This window comes from Oryx dammah, unplaced genomic scaffold (genome assembly GCF_014754425.2).
Source record: "Oryx dammah isolate SB20612 unplaced genomic scaffold, SCBI_Odam_1.1 HiC_scaffold_23, whole genome shotgun sequence".
Classification (NCBI taxonomy): domain Eukaryota; kingdom Metazoa; phylum Chordata; class Mammalia; order Artiodactyla; family Bovidae; genus Oryx; species Oryx dammah.
The window spans coordinates 72,049,076-72,074,191 of record NW_024070207.1 but is presented as its reverse complement, the minus strand read 5'-3'; the positions used below and the strand labels follow the sequence as shown (position 1 = coordinate 72,074,191).

General features: G+C 37.5%; 1 protein-coding gene across 9 annotated transcripts in view; it reads left to right on the top strand.

The window, feature by feature from the left end:
• TAF1 (TATA-box binding protein associated factor 1) overlaps window positions 1-25,116 on the top strand; it is a 70,263-nt gene that overhangs the window by 10,844 nt on the left and 34,303 nt on the right. For 8 of the 9 annotated variants that reach the window (XR_005725403.1, XR_005725402.1, XM_040265714.1 and 5 more), the window contains 22 exons: window positions 131-338; window positions 1,443-1,619; window positions 1,967-2,094; window positions 2,192-2,299; window positions 2,429-2,602; window positions 3,341-3,514; window positions 3,753-3,857; window positions 5,415-5,615; window positions 5,786-5,927; window positions 6,305-6,435; window positions 7,109-7,189; window positions 11,084-11,233; window positions 11,413-11,532; window positions 11,809-11,984; window positions 12,752-12,930; window positions 14,385-14,598; window positions 15,062-15,227; window positions 16,540-16,751; window positions 19,981-20,089; window positions 20,291-20,389; window positions 20,683-20,860; window positions 23,967-24,034. Coding sequence is in view for 7 of the 9 variants with exons in the window: in XM_040265714.1 (XP_040121648.1) it covers window positions 131-338; window positions 1,443-1,619; window positions 1,967-2,094; window positions 2,192-2,299; window positions 2,429-2,602; window positions 3,341-3,514; window positions 3,753-3,857; window positions 5,415-5,615; window positions 5,786-5,927; window positions 6,305-6,435; window positions 7,109-7,189; window positions 11,084-11,233; window positions 11,413-11,532; window positions 11,809-11,984; window positions 12,752-12,930; window positions 14,385-14,598; window positions 15,062-15,227; window positions 16,540-16,751; window positions 19,981-20,089; window positions 20,291-20,389; window positions 20,683-20,860; window positions 23,967-24,034 (3,300 nt within the window). In the remaining 2 variants the exon portion in view is untranslated. The remainder of the gene's footprint in view (window positions 1-130; window positions 339-1,442; window positions 1,620-1,966; window positions 2,095-2,191; window positions 2,300-2,428; window positions 2,603-3,340; window positions 3,515-3,752; window positions 3,858-5,414; window positions 5,616-5,785; window positions 5,928-6,304; window positions 6,436-7,108; window positions 7,190-11,083; window positions 11,234-11,412; window positions 11,533-11,808; window positions 11,985-12,751; window positions 12,931-14,384; window positions 14,599-15,061; window positions 15,228-16,539; window positions 16,752-19,980; window positions 20,090-20,290; window positions 20,390-20,682; window positions 20,861-23,966; window positions 24,035-25,116) is intronic. The other variant, XM_040265708.1, reaches the window with a different exon arrangement.

Genomic DNA, 25,116 nt, shown 5'->3' with positions numbered 1-25,116 from the left:
CATTATCAGGTGTGTGTCTCTCAAATCAGGACCACATTTGATGTATCTGATTTATCTGCTGTGGGATTTGAAGTGGGAACTCTGACCAGTGACCATTCAGGGATTTGTTGTTCTTCCCCTACTTCGGTAGGAATACAGGATACCTGAAGAAAGCAATGGCACTGATCTTCTGGCTGATGAAAACTTCCTGATGGTGACACAGCTGCATTGGGAGGATGATATCATCTGGGATGGGGAGGATGTCAAACACAAAGGGACAAAACCACAGCGTGCTAGCCTGGCAGGCTGGCTTCCTTCCAGCATGACTAGGAATGCTATGGCTTACAATGTTCAACAAGGTTTGCATCTATGCCCACTGTGTCCAGCACACTGTCCTTCACCTCAGTCATCCTAAGTAAGCTTAGCTGTGATCTTTGCTGCAGAGGGACAGTGAAATGTTTTAGATCTGAGCCCTGATTCTAGTCTGTAATTTTTTTTACACTATTAATGAGCTAGGATGGACTCTGATTTCTCATTAAAAAAATGTGAAAAGTACTTTGAAGTTAAAAATATTTCTGAGATATAATAATGCTTTTATCTTTATAGTCTACTTTTGTTTCCAAAGGCCCCTTTATCATTCTAGAATTTGCTTTTTCCCTCCTTAAGTACACATGCACACACACAAATGGTATGCTATGCTTAATGTAGAAAACTTTGAAAATACAATGCAGTGTCAAAAATAACTGGTAATTCTAGAGACTATCAGCTCTACCTTTTTGGTGTATTAGGCTTTCAGTGTTCTATCCTGTATGTGTATGTAGCTGAGCTTATTCCTAGAGGTGCAGTTTTACGTGTTGTGCTTTTTACTTAATGTTATTTTATGTCATTTAAAATTCTTCATAAAAATGTTTAACGACATGGGAAACTCATTTTAAATGGAAAAAAAAGCCCAGATATGCACACTATATAAATAGGAAATTTACTGTCTTTTCCAAATTTTCTTGTGTTAATCTGGATTTCTTTTGTAATTCAGTGGAAAACCAAAAATGTCTTATTTTTTAAATATAAGAAATAATTTTTTTCTTTTTTCCTTCCATTCTATCTATAAACACTATTGGTTACATAGTAGTCGTATATGGATATCTTCATATTTTTAGTTATTATTGTATTTTAAATATACTTTATTACATTTATTGTTAGCATATCTTACTGTATTAATTACCATAATTTGTTTAATCAGTCCTATGTTAAATATTTGGTTGTTTAAGTTTTGACTATTATAAAAAATACTGCAGTGAACATTTTTGTCTGCAACATTTTTTAAAAGTGAGAAATACATAGTTTCCAATAGTTTCTTTTTCAGTAGGTACATGAGTAACTACTAGCAGATACTCCTTTTCCCTTTGCTAGAATAGAAGGGAGCATGAAATGTTTTGTTTATTCTTTCCTCATGTTTTGACTAGGTTTTGCAGCAGCGCTGGATGATGACAAGCCTTGGTACTCCATTTTTCCCATTGACAATGAGGAGCTGGTATATGGACGCTGGGAGGACAATATCATTTGGGATGCTCAGGCTATGCCCCGGTTCTTGGAGCCTCCTATTTTGACACTTGATCCCAATGATGAGAACCTCATTTTGGGTATGGTACTGGCTGGGTCAGTGTTTCTTCTCCATAACTGATAGCTCCCTGTCAGCGGGCAAGAGGAAATCAGAAGGGTTGGGAAGGTCAAGACTGGAAGCTTCTAGATAGCAGTTTGAGAGAGCAAAGTTGTGGCTGTCAGTTTCTAATATTGTGTATTGTTTTAGGAAAAACTCATAATGTAGAAATATTGGAAAGTAGTATCTTGGAGATGTTAGGAGTGTAGTTTGGTTGGACTAGAAGTGGTCTTGGGGGAGATGAAAATCTGTTTAGAAATTGCAAGGGTGTCAGTAGGAAAGGTGAATCTTCAGGGATAACAACTCCAGGGTGACTTGTTTCCTCCTTAGAAATTCCGGATGAGAAGGAAGAGGCTACTTCTAACTCTCCCTCCAAGGAGAGTAAGAAGGAATCATCTCTGAAGAAGAGTCGAATTCTGTTAGGGAAAACAGGAGTCATCAAGGAGGAACCACAGCAGGTCTGTGAAGGGAAAAGGGATTTGGTGTTTAGAAGAACAAAGAGAGGTAATGAAGAAGGGTAGTCTGACTAAAGTTTATTTGATAACCTGTCATTAGAACATGTCTCAACCAGAAGTGAAAGATCCATGGAATCTCTCCAATGATGAATATTACTACCCTAAGCAACAAGGTCTTCGAGGCACCTTTGGAGGAAATATTATTCAGGTAAAAGTAGCGTTTGTTTTTTTTTTTTTTTCCTGTGGTGAATGCGAACCACTGCTTTGTTTTGGTGTAGACATGAGTAAATCTTTCTTTGACTGGAGTTCAATTTGAACCCTTATATTTCTATCTTAGCATTCAATTCCTGCTGTGGAGTTACGGCAGCCCTTCTTTCCTACCCACATGGGGCCCATCAAACTCCGGCAGTTCCATCGCCCACCTCTGAAGAAGTACTCTTTTGGGGCACTATCTCAACCAGGTCCCCACTCAGTCCAACCCTTGCTCAAGCACATCAAAAAGAAGGCAAAGGTATGATTGAATCTTGGTTAGGAAAAAAAAAAAAAGCTATAAAAAGCATTGGAATACAAATGGGGGAGATGGACTGGATATTAGATGCTTTTAGGAAATTGTCTGTTTCCTTAGAAGTGATAAGATATTATTGTGGTTATTTAGGAGAATGTCCTTATTCTTAGGAGATGCATGTGAAAATACAGTAAAGTGTCATGATAACTTCAACTTTAAAAACTGGTTCATGGACTACCCTGATCGTCCAGTAGTTAAGAATCCACCTGCCAATGCAGGGGACATGGGTTCAATCCCTGGTCTGGAAAGATACCATATCCCACAGAGCTGCTAAGCCTGTGCACAACTACTGAAGCCTGCATGTTCTAGGGCCAGTGTTCTCCAACAAGAGAAGTCACCCACAATGAGAAGCCCACACACCACAGTGAAGGAGTAGTCCCCACTCACTGTAGCTAGAGAAAGCCTGTGCACAGCAACAAAGACCCAGCTTAGCCAAAAAGAAAAAAAGGAAAAAGGTTTCAGCAAAATCTATTGATAGTTATAGCTAAAACAAATATGGTAAAATATAAAGTAATATATAAGTGGTGGCATAATAAGTGTTCATAGTTTTGACTTTATGCATAAGCATTTTTGCAATAAAATAGGGAAAAAAGCAAGTAAAGTTTTTGATGTTAGTGAACAATATCACTGTGTGTAATTATTGTCCTGTCAGTAGCTGTACTGTATTCTCCTTGTTCTCGGCAGATGAGAGAACAAGAGAGGCAAGCTTCAGGTGGTGGAGAGATGTTTTTCATGCGCACACCTCAGGACCTCACAGGCAAAGATGGAGATCTTATTCTTGCAGAATATAGTGAGGAAAACGGACCATTAATGATGCAAGTTGGCATGGCAACCAAAATAAAAAACTACTATAAGCGGGTGAGTCTTCTCAGAAAAATCTTTGTTGTTAATAAATAATTGTAGTTAAATATTCAGCTATCATATGTGAACATATATATATATATTTTTTTTTAATACTAGAAATTTATTGGAAGAAAGGAGTGGTATCTGTTTTGCAGTTAGTAATATTAGTAGAATGCTATGCTCATGAAATGTTTTATTTAGGCTTATTGATTATGTTCTGGGATAGTAACTGGGTCTGTTGCATTCCTTATAGAAACCTGGAAAAGATCCTGGAGCCCCAGATTGTAAATATGGAGAAACTGTTTACTGCCATACATCTCCTTTTCTAGGCTCACTCCATCCTGGACAATTGCTGCAGGTGAGGAATTATTTCCTACTATAACTTTTTCCCAAGGAAATTGACAGATGAGCTAGTCAGCCCAGAAAGAACCAATTCTGTTTGATTGAGATACTGTTTAACTAAAGTATGGGAAAGAATAATATAAGCTAAAAATTATTATAATCCAAAAATTTGTTTTTGCATCTTTTTATTAAAACTGGTTCCTTATTATGTTATGCTATAAGTTAAATTTTAAATAGTCTTTTGGAAATACATAGTGGTAAGAAGTCCAAAAACATCTGGGTAGCATAGGGAAGTCAACTGGATTAATAATTTACTATAGTTAATTTATGAATGTTTAATTTGTATGTGTAAGATTGGTATGTTTTGAGTATTGAACCACACCCCAGCTATAGTGAAATGGTTTTTCCCCTCTCTGTTCTGATGGGTATAGAAATGCCTTCTGGTAACCTAGCTTTTACATACTTTGTTAAGGGAAGGTATAGAGGTCCATGAATGATGTGAGGAAATTTTCAGCACTCTACTACCTTGTTTCCCTCTGACCCCCTCCCCAGTTTATTTCCCTTGGCAATCTTAACCAATTTAACTGTTCTTATACCTACTTTATCACATTGTTTCTATTGCTTATTCTCTTAAAGCATCTACAAAGCACATTTTTTAAAATCCTTTGCATCTATAGTCCATTTCCACCAGATTTTGAGTATCACCTTCATACTGTTCCTAGAGTTCCTGTCCCTATAACTTTCTGTTGAAGTTTTCTACCAGTTCCTACCCTTTTGTGGCTACTTTTGTAGTCTCTCAGATATCCTTTTTCATCTTCCCCTGTGACTCTTTTTCCACATTTAGAATTTTCTTTCCACACCTATGTATTGAAGATCCTCCTTCTTTCTGTCTACTTACCTGATTTTTTTGAGAAGTCTTTCCTTGGAATCTTAACGACAGGTTCTTAATGACAGTTTGATCCTCATCTGGCTGCCACTTAAACTAGCTCAAATGTTTCTGTCCTGCATCTTTAGTTTGTCTTTTTTAAGCATAGTTTCTAATTTGTTAGTTGTTTTCTTAATTAATTTACTTAACAAATGTTTTGATTTCACATATTATGTCAGGGGCTCTGCTGCGTTCTAGGATAAGCAGTGTGGTACTTTTTAGATTATAAAGTGATTTCCAGATGTAATCTTCATAGTAATCCTGTGAGTATAGGAGTTTTAAGTATCTCCATTTTGTAGATGAGGAAAATTGAGCTCAAGATATTAAGTAACTTACCTGACGTCATACAGTGAGCTAGCACAGCCAGTGTCATCTATAGTGTCAAATCCTATAGTTTCCCCACTATTGACTCTTAAAGGTGACCAATGGGTAAAATTATCTGTCTAATCCCATTTGATATTCCATATTTTAATTTATATTATCTGTCTAATCCCATTTGATATTCCATATTTTAATTTATGTTACTCGATAGACCTTAGATGGCATAATGGGGATGGAGAGCCAACAAGCTTGATTTTCCGTTCTCATGAGTTTACTAAATTTCCAAGGCTTCTCTTTATATTACTTTTGTGTTTTTATTTTTGTTAGGCATTTGAGAACAACCTTTTTCGTGCTCCAATTTATCTTCACAAGATGCCAGAAACTGACTTCCTTATCATTCGCACAAGACAAGGTTACTATATTCGGGAATTAGTGGATATTTTTGTGGTTGGCCAGCAGTGCCCTTTGTTTGAAGTTCCTGGGCCCAACTCCAAAAGGGCCAATACTCATATTCGAGACTTTCTCCAGGTAAGAACGAGAGGATAGGGAGGGGGTCTGGATGTACATACAAGGATATTTGGATTTGGGGGCATATCAGGGAAGATAAAACATATTATGGGCTTAGCAGAGGAAGGGGCCATGGTGAGGAATTTTATCCTTATTTTGCCAAATTAAAAAAAATTTGGTATGTTGAGCAGGTTTTTATTTATCGCCTATTTTGGAAGAGTAAAGATCGCCCACGACGGATCCGAATGGAAGATATAAAAAAAGCCTTTCCTTCTCATTCAGAAAGCAGCATCCGGAAGAGGCTAAAGCTCTGCGCTGACTTCAAACGCACAGGTCATCAGTTGTGACTGATTATATGTTCTCTCTGCCTCTTTCCAAGAAAGGATTAAGGCTTCCAGTTAAAGAATAAGCATACAACTAATAAAATAGAAAAAAAAATTGAAGTCATCAAAAGGAGGTAGCAAATCTTCTAATTATGGAGGCTCTGATTGCTAATTTAATTTTGCCGGTCAGGAAATTCAGTGTGATTGTTGATGTCTTAGGTGTAGGAAACCTAGCAGCAGGGCTTTTCTTGGCCATACATTCAGACTGGCTAAGCCTGATACCTTCTGGGACATTGCCTGGTTCAGTCTTGGTTTGCTATTCCTGTTAATGGCAATGAAAGGGCCTTTGGAATTCCAAATGGTCTCATTTTCTCTTATCTGTTCTAGGCATGGATTCAAACTGGTGGGTGCTGAAGTCTGATTTTCGTTTACCAACTGAAGAGGAGATCAGGGCTATGGTGTCTCCAGAGCAGTGCTGTGCTTATTACAGCATGATAGCTGCAGAGCAGCGACTGAAGGTGAACAGTTTCCTTTTAGGCACCACGTATGCCTGTGGGTGTTTTTCAGAGAGATGAAGGTGAAGAACTTTTCTCACTAGCTTAGGAATGATGCATACTAGATTATTACTAATTATTTCAAAAGTCAAACTGTATAAGGTACTCCATGTATACCAGTTCTGGGGTAAACTACATTGTAGATAAATACCAGTGGGAAGGCTTAGTGAGGGACTTAGGGAATATTGTTTTGCCTTGAAAATGGTTACTCATTCATTTGGGTGATGGCTTTAATCTCTATTCTTTGTAAAACAGGTGTATAAGCAAGGAAAGTGCTTCTTAGTTGTTTTCCACAGCCTTCCAGGTGGGCAGAGATGCTGATGGTGCTGGACATGTGGTTTGGAGAAGCATAATGTCCTTATTAGGCCAAAATAGGAAAGATCTAGCTGGGGTGGGACAGCACAGTTGTGTCCCACTGAGTTAATGAGCATCTCTATTCAGCTTCCTCATGGGCCTTAACTATCCACATATGTTAGCTTAAGGGTGTAGAGTGGTGATAGGTATACCTAAGACTTTACAGACTCCATTCTCTATGCAAAACTGTGCATTGGTGTTCAGTACTTGGTATTTGGTGAAACTTGTGCTTTGCATTTTCCAATTTATCGATTGACTTACACACGAATTTGTCCTCTTCCAGGATGCTGGCTATGGTGAGAAGTCCTTTTTTGCTCCAGAAGAGGAAAATGAGGAAGATTTCCAGATGAAGATTGATGATGAGGTGAGATTTTAATCTTTATTAGTATATCCCATTATCCTTAAAAAAAACAGGCTTATTGAGATGATTGACATACAGTAAATGGCACATGTTTAAAGTGTACTATTTGGTGCGTTTTGATGCATGTTTATACCTGTGAAATTGTCATGACAAGATAATATCTGTCACCTCCACAAATTTGTGCCTCTTTAAAATCCCTTTCTCCCCTCTCCTCCTTTCTCTCTAACTCTCCCTGTCCCCTGACACCTACTGATGTGCTTTCTGTCACAGATTAGTTTGTATTTTTTAGTGTTTTAGATAAATGGAATCATACAGTTATATTATGTACTCTTTTTTTTAATTGTGGTAAAATACATGTAACATAAAATTTATCATCTTAAACCTTTATGTGTATAGTCAGTAGTGTTAAAGTACATTCACACTGTTCAGCCAATTTCCAGAACTCTTTTCATCTTGCAAAACTGAAACTTGATTACTCATTAAATGGTAATTCCCCCTTTTTCCCTCCCCCCAACCCCCTGCCACCACCATTTTACTTTCTGTCCCTATGAATTTTACTACTCTAGGTACTTCGCCTAAGTGGAATCATACAGTATTTGTTTTTATGTCACTGATTTATTTCATTTGGCATAATATTCTTAATACTCATTCATGTTGTAGCATATGTCAGAATTTCTTATCTCTTTTACTCTGAGTAATATTCTGTGGTATATATGTACACACACACAAACCATGGAATATTGTTTTGGTTATCCATTTGTCCATTGATGGACATTTGTATTATTTCCACATCTTGGCTGTTGTGAATAGTGCTGCTGTGAACAAGGGCATGCAAATATCTCTTCAAGACCCTGCTTTCAATTCTTTTGCATATCTACCCAGAAATGGAATTATTGGATCATATGGTGGTTCTATTTTCAGTGTTTCGAGGAGCCTCCATAATGTTTTCCAAAACATCTGCACTGTTTTACATCTTATCAATGATGTATAAGGGTTCCAGTTTCCTCACACTTTAACCAGCATTTGTTATTTATTGTTTTTTTTTTTTTGAAAAGTAGTCATCTCAATGGGTGTGAAGTGGTATTTCGGTGGTGTTTCAATTTGCATTTCCCTGATAGAATCTTTTCATGTGCTTGTTGGCTGTTAGTATGTCTTATTTTGAGAAACGTGTATTCAAGTCCATTGCTCATTTTTGAATTGGGTTGTTTGTTTTTTGTGATTGAGTTAGTTGTAGGAGTTACATATTCTAGATGTTAACATCTTTTCAGGTGTATGTTATACGAATATTTTCTCTCATTGTGTAGGTTGCCTTTCACTTTGTTATGTCCTTTGATGCAGAGAAATTTTACATTTTGATGTAGTCTAGTCCAGTTTACCTAATTTTACTTTTGTCCCTATACTCTTGGTTCCACATCTAAGAAATCACTGCCCAATCCAGCGTCAGGAAGCTTTTTCTCTGTTTTTTTTTCTTCTAAGAGTTTTACATTTTTAGTTCTTACATTTCAGTCTTTGACTCATTTTGAATTAATTTTTGGATATGGTGTAAAGTAAAGGTCCATCTTTATTATTTTGTATGTGAGTATTCTATTTTCCCAGTACTATTTGTTAAAAGTATATATTCTTTCTTGTCTGTGTTCTTCACTCTAATTATGCTGAGATTCATCCAGGTGGTTGTGTGTATTAATAGTTTGTTACTCTTATTGCTGTATAATATTCCATAGTATGGATGTACCACTGTTTGTTTAATCACCTGTCAAAGGACATTTTGGTTGTTCCCAGATTTTGGCTATTGTGAATAAAACTGCTATGAGTATCCATGTATAAATCTTTATAAGGACATATGTTTCTTTTTCCCTTGGGTAAATATTTAGAAGTGGAATTGCTGGATTGTATGGTAGCTCTGTTTTACCTTTGGAGGAACTGCCAGACTTTTCCACAGTGGCTACACCATTTACATTCCCACTAGCAGTGTATTCCAGTTTTTCCACATCGTTGTCGACACTTGTTATTTTCCATTTATTATATTATTGCCCAACTATAGTGGGTGTGTTATTGCAGTTTTAATTTGCATTCCCCAAATAGCTAAAGATGTTGAGCATCTTTCTACGTGCTTATCATCCAGTAATCTTCTTTGGTTGAGGATCTATTTATCTCTTGCCCATTCTTATTTTTAATTAGTTACTTGTTTTCTTCTTGGATTTTGAGAGTTCTTTATGTATTCTGGGTCCCAGTCCTTTATCAGGTATATGATTTACAAAGATTTTCTCCCAATCTAAGCTTGTCTTTTAATTATCTTAGCAGTGTCTTATGAAGAGCAGAAGTCTAACTTGTAAATTTTCTCCTTTATTGCTTATGGATTTTGTGTCAGGTCAAAAATTTTATCTAATTCAAAGTTGCAAAGATTTATTCTTATTTTCTTCTAAAAGTTTTATTGTTTTAGATTTTAGGTTTAGATCCATTTTGAGTTAATTTTTGTTTAGGGTGCAGGGTGTTTAGATTAAGGTTCATCTTTTTGCATATGAATGTCCAGTTATTCTAGTACCGTTTGTCAAAAAATTAATTGGTCTTTTAAAACAAAAGTTTGATCATATCACTCTTGCTCTAGGACTTCCTTTAAGTCCTCATTTGTTTTAGGAAGTAATCCGTACCATGATTCACAAGGCTCTGGTGATTTTGGTCTTGTAATATAGCTCTCATCTCCTCTCATCTGTCACTGACCATTTTATACTCTTAAGCTCCAAACATACTAAAGTTCATTCAGTTCCCTAAATTTATTTCTGCTGCTTTCTAGGATTTTGCAAATGTTATTCCCTCTGCCTAGAATATTTCCTCTCCCCTCCTCTATCATCTGACCTTCATCTGCAAGTTATATTTTTTTGGAAGCTTTCCCTGACTCTTGCCCTCATTCCCACCCTTCATTCAGATTGGATCACCATCCTTTCCTTCTTTGTATACATATAGCACTTTTTACTTTCCTGTCATGGCACTGGTCATGCAGTATTGAATTTGGTTGGTTTATTTGTCTCTCCCTCACTGACATTAGGCCCTTGAGAAAGTAGTGCTTGACGTGTAGATATTCAATAAATATTTGTTAAATGAGTGAATGCTTGTCAGTGAGGTCAGGCAGAGTGAGTAAAGAAGCATTGTTGTATGTACTGTACTTTTGAGGTTGGAGTGAACAATGAGTGGATGTCAGAATTTCCGAAATTAAAGATTCTTTTGAACGGCCTTCAAGATTGAATCTCGAATAGAGAATTGGCCACTTTATAGCTAAGCTAGTTACGTATACCTTTTCTGGTCTGTTTAGACAAGCACATTCCCCTTGTCTTAATTGCCTGCTTATTTTATGTGGTCAATAAACACCATTTAGGGTTCTAGGAGAGGACAGGTCTTTTTGACCAAATCTGTGGCAGAGGTGGAATACACTTTGGTTTATTGCTGCTGAGACTGGGGCCAGTACTTTGTAGAGCATGTTTATCATCTAATTGGGAGAGTATGTATATGGGTCATTCCAAAGAAGGTGTTTGAGCCATTAGACAATCAAATGTGGTCATCAGTCTAACTTAACTCTTTGAAAATCATGAGGGTGGGGACAACACTGTCTTTGAAAACTCTCAGTCAAACCCAAGTGATATGGAGCTGAAGAAGGGGGTACCACTTTTCCACATATTCCTACTTACACTGACTGAGACTTTGGCCTCTTACTTATTATCATGATTTAAGTACCATAGAAAAGAACAGGCTGTGTCCTGGGCAGCTTTATGTAGCTATTGATCTCTGTGAACAGTTTAAGAAAGCATCAGATTGTACATTATTGTTATTATCCCCACCTTCTAAGTGTGGCTAGATATAGAGCAAATGTTTTTCACCACCCCCTGAATCTTTTTCATACTTCAGGTTCGCACTGCTCCTTGGAACACCACACGGGCTTTCATTGCTGCCATGAAGGGAAAGTGTCTCCTGGAGGTGACTGGGGTGGCAGATCCCACAGGATGTGGTGAAGGATTCTCCTATGTGAAGATTCCAAACAAACCAACACAGCAGAAGGTGAGACTGTCTGAATATCTGGAAGGTGAAAAATCAGGGGAGGAAGAAATAGAGGTTAAGGAATGGAGATGAATGGATGGGGATCTGGGAAGCCGTGGAAATGTTAACAGTATATCTTAGATGCCTACTATAAAGAGTTCAGCTTACTAGGATTCTTTCTTGTTTTGTTTCTGAGGTAGGATGATAAGGAGCCTCAGCCAGTGAAGAAGACAGTGACAGGAACAGATGCAGACCTCCGTCGCCTTTCACTGAAAAATGCCAAGCAACTTCTACGTAAATTTGGTGTGCCTGAGGAAGAGGTGGGCATGGAAGAGAAAAACTTAGAGGCTCCCTGGGGTTCTTTGTAGAGAGGGGAACGCTAAGAGGCAGATATTAAGAACTGTCTGGAGAATTTTGTCGTTTATGTTGTGGTAGACTGAATCTTAGAGACTTCTTCAGGAGTTAGCTTTCTCAAAGCTTTCTGTCTAACCTGCTTTGGGTGATTTTTTTTTTTTTTTATCTAGAGGCTTTCTAATCATGTGCACTGGTTTTTTCCTTTGAAATCTCCAAATGATTTGTGTGTGTGTCTCTCGTAGATTAAGAAGTTGTCCCGCTGGGAAGTGATTGATGTAGTACGCACAATGTCAACAGAACAAGCTCGCTCTGGAGAGGGACCCATGAGTAAATTTGCCCGTGGATCAAGGTTTTCTGTGGCTGAGCATCAAGAGCGTTACAAAGAGGAATGTCAGCGCATCTTTGACCTGCAGAACAAGTGTGTTGTTTTAGTACTGCAGAAGATCTAAGCTGGAAAGGGGAGGGAGTCTCAGACATTATTTTATAGAGGAGAGAAGGTCACCTAAAAATGTGACTAGGTGGTCAGGTATCTGAGATTTCAGGTGATATCTATTCATGATAGTGCTGTGGTACCTACTCCCTTCAAAACAATGGGCAAAGTTTTTAGTTTTTCATTTGTTTTGCTTTTTAAAATTTTGTATTGGGATATAGCTAATTATCAATGTTGTGATAGTTTCAGATGAACAGCAAAAGGACTCAGCCAAACATATACATGTATCCATTCTTCCCCAAACTCCACTCCCATCCAGGCCTGCCAGAGGTTTTCAGTGGCAAGAAGTGCTAGGTTCCATGGCAAATCTTGTGGCTTACTTGAGCCTGGCAGCCATTACAGTGGTGATAGGGGATTGTGGGGGTTTTTTGGAGGCTTAGTGTTTAGAGGATGATAATGCCCTATTAAAAATGACTGCTATGCTGATTTGTTGTTTCTCAGGCTTTTTCCAAGAATTCTGAAAGAGTTGCTATACTATTTCATATTTTGAACTTGCCTCGTTGACTGAATTTCTAGGAAAACTTGTAGAGCTTCTCTGTTCAGGGTTCCATGTCTTAGTGGATTTTGAATATTTCTCTTTTAAGGTTGATTTCTCAATTTCCTACTCTTGCCTAAACTAAAATTGTTTCTTCAGCTTTTTTTTTTAAAACTTATGTTTCCCCTCCTTTTTAATTTAACATATTTTGCCTTTTTAGGGTTTTATCGTCGACTGAAATCTTATCAACTGATACAGACAGCAGCTCAGCTGAAGACAGTGACTTTGAGGAAATGGGAAAAAACATAGAGAACATGTTGCAGAATAAGAAAACCAGCTCTCAGCTGTCACGTGAACGGGAGGAGCAGGAACGGAAGGAACTACAGAGGATGATACTGGGTGAGGGTAGTGACTTTACAGATAGACAGACAAAAAAAATAAAGATCGAAAAATTGTAAATAACTGCTCACTAATAACTAAGGTAAAGATGGAGGCAGGAGAAGTGGGAGATGAGTATAGAAAAGCCCATAGATGAATTAGAGAGATTCTGCAAACTGGACTCTAGGTATGTCTGTGGGGCACAAATTGAAGAGATGCTGCCAGTCTGCTACTGCCTTTGTTTGTGTCAGGCCTGGCCAAACCAGGACTATCAGTACTCTACATCACTTGAGTTTTCTGGGCATTCATCCTAGAGGGTAAGAGTTTTTAATACAAAATCCATGGATGGATTTGGGGGTTGTTCATGAACCCTCTGAAATCACATGTAGAAGTCTGTACAGGTGTACTTTTTCTGAGGAGAAGATCCATGGCTTTTGGAAGATTCTCAGAGGAGTCTTGGATTCTAAAAAGAGTTTAAACTCACCAACCCTAAATTGCATAAATTGAGGGTGGGGATGATGAAGGCCTGAACTGGTTTGAGATGTGGTCATTGGGAATGAAAAAAGGAGAGAGGTCAAAGTGATGTTAAGGTTTCACTCTGGCTTGCTGTAAAGGTGGTGGTACCGTTGATTAGGGTAGTACATTTCAGAAAAAGAAGCAGGTTTAAGAAGGAAAGGTATAATATGTGGATTTTGACACTCCCCAGTATAGATGTCAAACAGGCAATTGAGAACTTGGATGTAGATACTGAGAGAGGATAAAGGCTGAAGATGAACACTTTAAATGACTACACTCACAGTAGTCTTTCCTTTGTTTTCCCTTTGTAAAAGCTTTGTGTGATTCGGTTGTTCTGAGTACTTTGTAAAGATGTGATAAAGCCTTTCCTCGAATGTGGTCTTGGACCAGCAATGTCTACATCATGTAGAAGCTTGTTAGAAATGCAGTCTCAGGTTTCACTCCAAACCTACTGAATTAGAATCTGTATTTTAACACGATCCTCAGATGATTCCTGTTCATTCATATTAAAGTTTGAGAAGCATACTCTAGGCCTTAAGACTGGAGTTTTTCTGTGATGTCATTTCTGCCTGCTGCGCCCTAGCCCCCACCCTCACCATCCCCAGTGCTTGGGTGCTTTTCTATAGTGTGATCATCAAGTATTTCCTGCTTGGACTTTCCTTTTGTGCATTGGTTCAAAGAAATCAGAATACAGCTACTGCTCTGCTGTCCTCCATATGACAAATGTGTTTCTTTGAGATCCTCTCAGAACTTTCTGTACTTATTATAAAAATGGGAACATTGACAGTGATAAAATGAAGTCAGGAAAGGACAACTAGTGTATCCTTGGGGCTGGTGGTGACTTTGATGCTTTCTATAGAACAATAGTTCTGTGGTATGTTGAGTTTTGGGGTCTCCACTCAACCCCAAGAAAATAGCCATTTAGGTGGTAGGGGGACTGTGTCTTTTTCTCCTTGCAGCAGCAGGCTCAGCAGGATCAGGAAACAATCACAGAGATGATGACACCGCTTCTGTGACAAGCCTTAATTCTTCTGCCACTGGCCGTTGTCTCAAGATTTATCGCACGTTTCGAGATGAGGAGGGGAAAGAATATGTTCGCTGTGAGACGGTCCGAAAGCCAGCTGTCATTGATGCCTATGTGCGCATACGGACCACAAAAGACGAGGAATTTATGTGAGTTTGACTCCCCACTTGCCAGTGTGATAAAGAGAATGATAATGATGGGGAAGGGGGTGAGGACGGATACTTGAATTTTAGTAACAAGATTCTGCACAGTTGTCCCTGGAAATCTGTGTTAATTGAGAACCATCTTGCCTTTAGAACTTTGGGTTTGAACAGAGCCAGATCACAGGGAGAATCCCCAGGTTGCTGTAAAATAAAGGCATGTTTTAAGTTCTCTTTGGGTCCTTTGTGTTTTTGTTGGTTGGTTGGCAAAAATCTTAGGGACTCCTCAAGGCTCCTCATTCTGAGAGAGGTACCCCTCTGCACATGGAAGACTGATGAGCAGGGTAAGTAGGAGTACATGTAGCCCCTTTTGTTTCAGTATTACTTTAGTTCTGAGATGTTTGTTATCAGGACAGTCTTCTTGGTTTTAAGTTTGCTTATGGATCCGTTAATTTTTTTCCCCTTTATATAGTCGAAAATTTGCCCTTTTTGATGAACAACATCGAGAAGAGATGAGAAAAGAACGGCGGAGGATTCAAGAGCAACTGAGGCGACTTAAGCGAAACCAAGAAAAGGAGAAGCTTAAGGGTCCTCCTGAGAAGAAGCCCAAAAAAATGAAGGAGCGTCCTGACCTAAAAGTAAGTATAGTGTAATATGATCATAACTAACAAAGCAGAGAAAGAAAGCATACCTTTTCCCTTAGCTTTTGGCATCCTCCCTTACTGGGAATGAAGGCAGTATTATGGAAAGCTAGTTTGAACTGATGTGGCCACTTGGGTGTTACAAACGCTAGTACAACTGGAACTGACAATACCAGATTTAATCTGGTGTCATTGGGTGTCATTTTATGCTTCATCCATTGAAAATATTTTCTGTGAGTTGAGACAGGTGTGGTGGATTTTTTTGACGTGTATATTTATGTACATATGTAGATACATCTTGTTTTTAAATTGCGTGTATTAAAAGCAGTGACTGAGAAAACATACAGTACAGGTTGCTTTGTATAGTTTAGGTATCACTGTGCAGTATAATGTGTAGCACAAAATGAGGCAACTTTGGTACAGTGGAAAGAGCCGTGGACTTGGAAACAGAAGATCTGGGTTCAGGTTCTTGTTCTGCCATTTAGTAACTGTGACCATAACCTCTCCAACCTATTTTTTCTTCTTTAAGATGATACCTATATCACAGTGGTATTGTATTAAGGAATATAATACATGGGAAGCACTTTATACCTGGTAAAATTCTCAACAAATGTGAACTGTTAACATGTACTGAGCTCATTAAGTATTCTAATGTTTCTTATATGTGATATTATATGATACAGTATTGATCCCATTTTACAGATGACAGTGAGGGCAATTGCACAACTAAGATGGAGACTTATTTTGTTGTTGTTTTGGCTTTTTTGTGTATGGAGTGTTTTTTTTTTTGTTTGTTTTTTTAACTGCACTGCACTCACTGCCTGTGCGATCTTAGTTCCCTGACCAGGGATTGAACCCAGGTCCTCTGCAGTGAGAACACAGAGTCCTAACCACTGACTGCTAGGGAATTTCAAGAGACTTAGTATTATTAAGCCTTTTCCTTGAGACAGGGAATATACTCATTCTGGCTACCTGTGCTGCTGAATGCAACCTTGGGCTTCCAATAGTCTTCTGCATTTTTAATGTTTTCATAGTTTACAACTTAAGTTGGGTTAGAAATCCTCTGCCTTTTCTTTCTCACTTAATTTTTAAAGTAATGTTCAGTCTCTGGATTTCATTTTGTTCTTAATGTGTCATTTCCATACATGTACTTTTGTTCAGTGGCTTCTGGTTGAAAGGTGTGTAACGAGTCTATGAGAATAAAAGTTCTGGGCCTGCCTTTGTTTCTCTTCTGCTTTCTGTGTATTTCTTAAAGCTAACATGAAGAAGCCTGCTTATCTCTGACATGTTGATACTTTTTCTTTTACAGCTGAAATGTGGGGCTTGTGGTGCCATTGGGCACATGAGAACAAACAAATTCTGCCCTCTTTATTATCAAACAAATGCTCCCCCTTCCAACCCTGTTGCCATGACAGAGGAGCAGGAGGAAGAGTTGGAAAAGACAGTCATTCATAATGATAATGAGGAACTTATCAAGGTTGAAGGGACCAAGATTGTCCTAGGGAAACAGCTAATTGAGAGGTAAGAGTGGTGGGAGAGATCTGTTGGAGGTTGGCGATATTGGTTGGGGGCAGGGGCGGATGTGATGTGTTCTCTGAAGTGGAACTGAGGACATAGGAACTTTAATGGACTTTCCTCGGTAATTATTGCCAGTAATGGAAATTACAGTCTTGTAAAGCACTCATTAGGCTCCACTACCTACTTGCCCTTGGGCATACTACTCAGCTTTTCTGAGTCTTAGTTTCCTTATTTACAAAATAAAATCACCCTTTCAAGGGTAACTGTTGATGTGTGGCAAAACCAATACAATATTGTAAAGTAATTAATCTCCAATTAAAATAATAAATTTACATTAAAAATAAAATAAAATTTAAAAATAAATAAATTTATACTTTTTAAAAAAAGATAAAATGAAGGAGACTATATAAAGCAAGGAGTACAGTACCTGGTACTAGATGCTCTTCCTGTTCTAATTCCAGGCACTTGTAGTATTTGTAAGGTCCCTGATCTCAGATGTTCTGATAATGGACCAGCCAAAAAGATTGAGGAGACAGACTATGCTTATACTTACCTAGCCGTTGTCCTCAGAATTTGATAATCAAGTAGAAAAGTTTTTATTTTTTTAATTCATTTTTTACAATGTTGTATTGGTTTCTGCTGTACAATGAGAAGTTTTTAAATTAAAAAAAAAATCCAACTTTTTAGTTTGAAAATTGCAAACCTACAGAAAAGCTGAAGGAATAATATGTTTTTTCTCTAAATTCACCAAACGTTAACATTTGTCACATTTGTTTCATCTTTATATATCTAAAACATTTTCTTTTTTGCTGAAACATTTGAAAGTTGTAGGCATCGTGACATTTCTCTCAAATTCTTTAGCACACATATCCAAAGAATAAGGATATAACAAACATGATACTTGGAGAAGGAAATTACAACCCATTCCAATATTCTTGCCTGGAAAATCCCATAGATAGTAGAGCCTGGCAGGCTATAGTCCATGGGGTCGCAAAGAGTTGGACATGACTGAAGTGACCTAGCATGCACAGACATGATACTATTACTACACCTAAGAAATTTAACATTAATTCAGTAGTATCTAATATTCAGTCCTTATTCAAATTTCCCTAGTTGTCTCAATACTCTTTATTGCCTACACCCTACTTCCATTCAGGATCCAATTCCAGTTCAAACATTAAGTATTTTGAATCTCTTAATGTAGAACTATCTTCCCCACCTTGTTTTTCATGACATTGAATTTTTTGAAGAGTCCAGGTCAATGGTCTCATAAAATATTCCACATTCTACATATGTCTGTTTTTGTATTGATTATATTTATCTTTGGCAAGATTGCAGCAGAAGTAATATTATGCATTTACTGTACCACATGAGAAAGCATATAATGTCAGGTTTCCTCAGTATTTTGATCATCTTATTAAAGTGGTAATACTCAGATTCCTCTATAATAAAGATTTTTTTTCCCACTGTAATTAATTTGGGGTGAATATCCTGTTCTCTTACAATATTTCTCTCAATAGTTTTAACATCCATTGATGATCATTACCTAACTCAGTTATTACATAGGGGGTTGCTTAATTGTTTTTCTAATTCTATCATTCTTTATACTAACTAACATTCTGTAAAGCAGGACTTCTCCCTCTTTTTTTGAATATTACTATGGATTCTGAAATTCTTCCTTTTGTAAACTATATTAAAATCTGTAAACATCATTATTAATTTGAATGCCCAGATTGTCCCAGATTTGATCCCTTCAAGCCAGAACCTGTGTCCTTTTGAAATGAACCTATAAATTTTGCAAACTTCTTTGCTTTCTGGCACTAGATGTCAGACTTTCCATGAAATTTCTCTGTCCCAGACCCAGAATCAGCCCTTTCTCAGGGAGTCCTGGTTCCTTTTATTGGGGAATAGTATTTTGGAACCAATATCTAGGTGTTAGGTGTGCTCGTTGCCACTGAGATGTCGCTGCTTCTAGGTTCTTAGTAGATAGAACTAGGAAATACACAAATATTGTAAGTCACAACCTCATTCAATACTTCCAATACAGATTATATCTATAGATTCTTTGTCTTTTTCTGTTTTTTAGCTATAGTTTGCATTTTATTTTTAGCTCACACTTTTTAGGTTCTTGATTTAATTAAAATCAATGAAAACATTGTATCACCTCTATTTGTATATCATTAAGTTGTATTCTTTTTCTGCTTATATTTATATCCTCTTTGGTTCCCAGCATCAGTGTATTTATACATTTGCCCATCCTGTGATATGTGCAAGATCGTTTGAGAATTTGGAGAAGGAAATGGCAACCTACTCCAGTATTCTTGCTTAGAAAATTCCATGCACAGAGGAGCCTGGCGGGCTACGGTTCATAGGGTCGCAAAGAGTCAGACACAACTGAGCACACATACTACCACCAACAACAAACATGTAAAGTAGATTCAAGATATATTCTGTAATTTGTTGTCCTTGGATTATATGCCACTGACGTTGTACAGTCAGGGTATTACATTCAAAATATATTTATTTTTTGAGTATGTAATTTTTAATTTAATATGTAGTTATATTCATTTATTCTGTTTAGATTTGAGAGTTTTTTTCCTATCCTTGTTAATTTATCAACATCTATAGTAGTCACGTTTTGCAGCACATTAGAAAAAGAAAATAATAGTATCTTGATATCATATGATTAAAGGGAAGTAGGTAGTTGGGCTTTTAATGATTGAGGGAAACTCAAACTAGTTTTTTCTCTTTGGCCACTCCGTGTGGCATCCAGAATCCTAGTTCCCCAACCAAAGATTGAACCCATGCCTCCTGCAGTGAAAGCATGGAGTCCTAACCACTGGACCATTAAGGAAGTCCCTAGTTTTTCTTTTCAAACAAGCTTTAATTTCTTCCTTGTTTCTATTCTGAATAAGTTAAATTTCCTAGCCCTTTTATCCTGAGATAGAATGTTCAAGATAGAAAGATTCTTGAAATTCCTTTAGCCTAGTTCCTTTATCTTCCAAGTAGGAAACTGAGGTGAACTTGTGGCTTGCCTAGTTCTTTATTAATTTGGAGATACTATGAGGTCTTGCCTGATCTGAGCCTTAGGATGTGGATGTCTGGCATTTTGTTTGGCTTTTTACTCCCCAGGCTCATGCTCAGGTACTTTGGGCTTTTTCTTTGTGGTTGATTTTTTTCTGGGGGCTAGAAATAGGGACTGCATGCTATGAAAGTGTTATGATTATTACAGTGCAGATGAGGTTCGCAGAAAATCTCTGGTTCTCAAGTTCCCTAAGCAGCAACTTCCTCCCAAGAAGAAACGGCGAGTTGGAACTACTGTTCACTGTGACTATTTGAATGTGAGTATCTGCATTGCTGCTTTCTGACCAGATGGGATTCTCATTAATTCCCCCAGTCCTCTAAGCCGTGGCCCTGATACAGCCTTAGATTCTCCCTGTGGCGTTGCCCTGAGAATTACGTGTACTGCTCATTACAAGGTTTCCAAATGTATATATTTTTTTTAATTTAAAGAAGCATTCTGATATTTTGTTTCTCCTTAGAGACCTCATAAGTCCATTCACCGGCGCCGGACAGACCCCATGGTGACATTGTCATCCATTTTGGAGTCTATCATCAATGACATGAGAGATCTTCCGAATGTGAGTTCACTGCATTCAGGTCTACAGTATGGATGGCAAGGCCCTTTGTTCTGTCTGATTTGAGATAGAGGGCAGTATAGTCCTAAGAACTCAAACTCCTTATTCTTCAGGATATAGTTTTTTATTTATTTTTTAACAGTTAGTAGAGGAAACAGTCAGACCTGCTCCATCTAGAGAGATTCCTTTGAGAGTTGGTGGCCAGGTAGAGACAGGTAAGATGTGAGAGAGTCTTGAGGAATTGGTTATGGCAAATGTTCTTTGCTCATGGATGGTGCTCGCTCTTGTTTGCACAGACATACCCTTTCCACACTCCAGTCAATGCAAAGGTCGTAAAGGACTACTACAAGATCATCACCCGGCCAATGGACTTACAGACACTCCGTGAAAATGTGCGTAAACGCCTCTACCCATCTCGGGAAGAGTTCAGGGAGCATTTGGAGCTAATTGTGAAAAACAGTGCAACCTACAATGGTAAGAATCACCTGTCTTTGATCCTTACTTAATTCCTTACTAGTCCTAAATTCAGACTAGATTGGACGGATGGAAAGGACCTACAATGTATTAGTGAATTTGAGGGTTATGAAAATCAGGTAACGTATGTTTTTAATCATTTAATAGATATTGCTGCTTTTTATTCCCACTTTTTAATGTATCCTCTGGAGAATTTTAAGTATCTATTGAAATGAAACAATTGCATGGGGAGTATGGGAGGATGAAGTGAGCCTAGGTAAATAGAAGAGGCGTTCACTGTGGATGGAACCCCCACAGAGTATGTGCTTGTGACTGTATTTGTCTTTGATTTGATCTACAAATATGTTATAGGGACTGCTATATGTCTACTTTGCTCAAAAACTGAAAAGGCAAGGAGGAAGAAATCTGTTTTCTGAGTATTAAAGAGTTTAAGATATAGTACATACAGCTTCTGCATGTAAAGGATGAAATTTTCTGATTTCCAGTTGTATCCTTGAGCACAGATTCGTCTATAAGTATAGAGATTAAGGTTACAGATTAACCATGGCACTTAATAATTGAATTACCTTAGATGACTTATATAGCATCTTATAACCTTTTCTGTTTTCTCACCTGTACACATGGAACAATAGTTGTACCTAGATTTTAATACCTTTCACAAGCAGGCCTGACCCATTTATCTAGTCTCATTTCCAGTGACTGGCTCCCATACCTACTATAGATATGTGATTCCTGCCACACTCAGAATTGTATTTCACTAAATATCCTATCCCATGTCTTCATTCCTTTGCACAGTCTTTGCCCTTTGTAAGGAATGCCCTTTATTCTCTTTCCATTTATATTTCCAGACCAGCTCATATCCTCACTTCATGAAGATGTATCACATTGCCCACAGTACCCATTTTTCAATCATCTGTGCCCCTTAGCACAATTAAATCAACTTTTATAGCTCTTACTGTATTACATATAATTGATTATATATTTGATTTTCCTACCACTTTGTGACCTCCTAGAGAGACTATTGATCTTTCTATTCCAAGGTCCTAGCAGAGTACCAGACACAAACAAGGGAAGAATAAATTTGTTAGCTCCAACTATCATTCAAGTTGGCAAGCATAAATGCATAAAAAAAAATCCTCTTGGAAGGGGAATGGCAAGGTAAGAGCTGACATTGAAAATGCAGAGCCTGAGGTACCTGTGGGTCATTTAGGGGCAATGTTAGTAAAAATTTGGAAATGATTTTCTCCTTACATCCCCCTCTAGCTCAATCTTCTTTCTTCCTTATACCCAAATGATGGTAATAGTAATAGTACCACCATCAGTGGTATTACTATCCTTCCAGTTATACGACCTAGAAATATTACTCATTGTTGATTCACTCTCCCTCTCCTGCACTAATAGATCACTAAGTTCCATAAATTGTACCTTCTAAATTTTGCTAGAACAAATTCCCTTCCTTTTGGTCTCCATTGCTACTGTCTTAGTTGAAGCCCTTGTCATCTCTTCTTTGACCTCTTGCAGTTGCTTCCAGACTTTCTCTCTGCTGCTTGCCTTAATTCTTCATACTGTTGACGGTATTTTTTTCTGATATACAAGTTTGAAAAATTACTCTCTAGCCTAAAATCTTCAGTGCCTTTGTATCTCCTATGAGACCATTGTAATATGTCCCATCCAGCCTTTCCAAGTTCCATTTCCAGTTTTTCTTCCTCACACATACCTGTATTCCAGTTGTACAAAACTACTTGTGATTCCTGTTGTGAAATGTGTTACTTCATGTTTCCATGAATTTGCTTACTTAAATGTTTTTGCACACTTCTTCCTCCCTCTGGAATGTTTTTCTACAATACTATCTACCTGGTGGACTTCTCTTCATTAGTGACACTGCTCAAGTGTCAGTCACAACAAGCCTTTCCTGTTCCTTCCTGGTACTCAGATTTAATTGTTTTGAAACTGTTGCAAACCCTCCACAGTTCATAGTAATCAGTATATTCCTCTATTTGCACTTATACTCACTTTTTAAAAACTTTTATTATGGAAATTGTTAGGCATATACAGAAGTAGAGAGAAAGTAAATAAACTTCAGTACACCTATTCACTCAGTTCAGCACTTACCAGCATATGGCCAGTCTTGTTCATTATTTATATTTCCAGATATCATATCATTTCACTCATAGATACTTCAGGCACTTATACCTTGTCATATAGCAATTTATTTTCATGTCATTTTCTTTGACTAAACCAAGAATTCTCTAAGGTAGGACTTGTGTCTTATTTTCCCTTTAATCTCATCATTGAACATATCACAGTTATATGGCAAAACCAATACAATATTGTAAAGTAATTAGCCTCCAATTAAAATAAATTTAAATTAAAAAAAATAAAGCAAGTTACATTGTAAAAAAAATTTCTGAATGAACAAATAAATGCTGGCTAATTAATTAATAAGTAGTTGAGAATAGAGCTGAGGTTTAGGCTCTGGGGAGCACTTACTTTGAAAGAATTAACAGGAAGATAAACAAAGGATATTGCAAGGAAATAGTCAGAATTACTGTTTAGAAGAAAATGTTTTGACTATCCCTATGATGAGCTTAAACTAGGGTAGCCATAAGCAGGGAATGTAGGTGATAGTTGGAGGATTTTGTGAAACTCTTGTTAGGGACTTCAGGGAAACTAAAGTAGTAGTCTGAGCTAGGATGGAGATTGTTTTCTGACAAAGGCTTTTGATTGCTGGGTGGACATCACAAACCATGAGTTCTGCAAACGAAAATTGCAGTCACAAATTTTGAATGCTAAAGATGATCTCTTTAGTCATCCTTAAATAAATTGTCATTTCCCTAGCCATAGTATTATTTTCAAGGTATTAAAGGCAGCAGTATCAAAGGTAGTACTGCTGTGTGTGGATATACACAACTAAGGGAGAGAATTAAAATTAGTTTATTCATCCATATTATGCATCTGGTATGTGTTAGGCACTGAAAAATGGAGGTAAGACTGATACATCTCTCTGACTCAGCAGCCAGGTTGGTGCAAGTCTGGAGAGGTGTTGGTACTCTTGCTTCCTGTGTCCGTGGTCTCATCTCTTCCTGTTTGTTTCTCTGTAATCTAGGGCCAAAGCACTCACTGACCCAGATCTCTCAATCAATGCTGGATCTCTGTGATGAAAAACTTAAAGAGGTAAGACACTTAAAATGAGAGGAAGGCAGTAGAATTTGTAGCTGGCAGGTACCAGAATTGAGGAAGTAGGGAATGTAACAGAAGATTAGAGAAATGAGGGAGAAGCAGGTCTTTCGTACATTAGAGTCTGGAGGGAACCTTAGAAATCATATAGTCTAATTCCGTCCCTTTTGTTGATGGAAAAACTGAGGTCCATAGGAGAAACTAACTTGTCTTGGGCATCGTGGCTGTTAAATAGTAGAGCTAGGATTAAAATCTAAAATCCACATAACACTTTAGAAAGGGCTAAGGAAATTGACTTCCTGGAAAGCCAGCTGAAGCTAAGAGACTGTTTTGGCAGGGATAAATTTTAATTTTTAAAAGATAATCTGTATTTTATCTTCTTAACAACAACAAAATATGGCAGCTGTACAGGCCTAAAAAATATAAATGTGATGATATTAATATTGAAGTAGAAATTTCATAAAAGAAGATTGCCAAATGGCCAATAAACATGAAAAGATTATAAGTTTGGTTGATTTCTGTGGAAATAAAAATTTAAACCAGTTAATACTTCATACCCACTTAGAAAGGCTAAAAAAGAAAAAAAACTTAAACAAAAGACATGGTCTTCCCTGGTGGTCCAGTGGTTAAGAATCCAACTGTCAATGCAGGGGACACAGGTTTGATCCCTAGTGGGGGAAGATTCCACATGCCACAAGGCAACTAAGCCCGTGTACCACAGCTGCTGAGCCCAAGCTCTAGAGCCCGTGCTCTACAACAGGAGAAGCCCATGATAATTTTTAAGAAGATTTGAGTTTTAGTGGGTTAAGACATGGAGCAATTGATAACAGACTTTTTCATAGTATAGTCAGTCTAAAATGAATTTATTGGGTTAGATTCCCTTACATAAAAGTTACTAATCAGCAATAATGTGTTCAGTGTTTTCAGTGATAGTTTTACAGCAAAAAGAGTGTGATATTAAAACTTAATTTGGTGAAGATGTTTTTGTTGTGGGAACTAAGCTGTTGTTGCCCAAGGGTGTATATTTTTGATATCTACAAGAATAGAAGATAGAATACCTATAAGAATGGTTGACACAT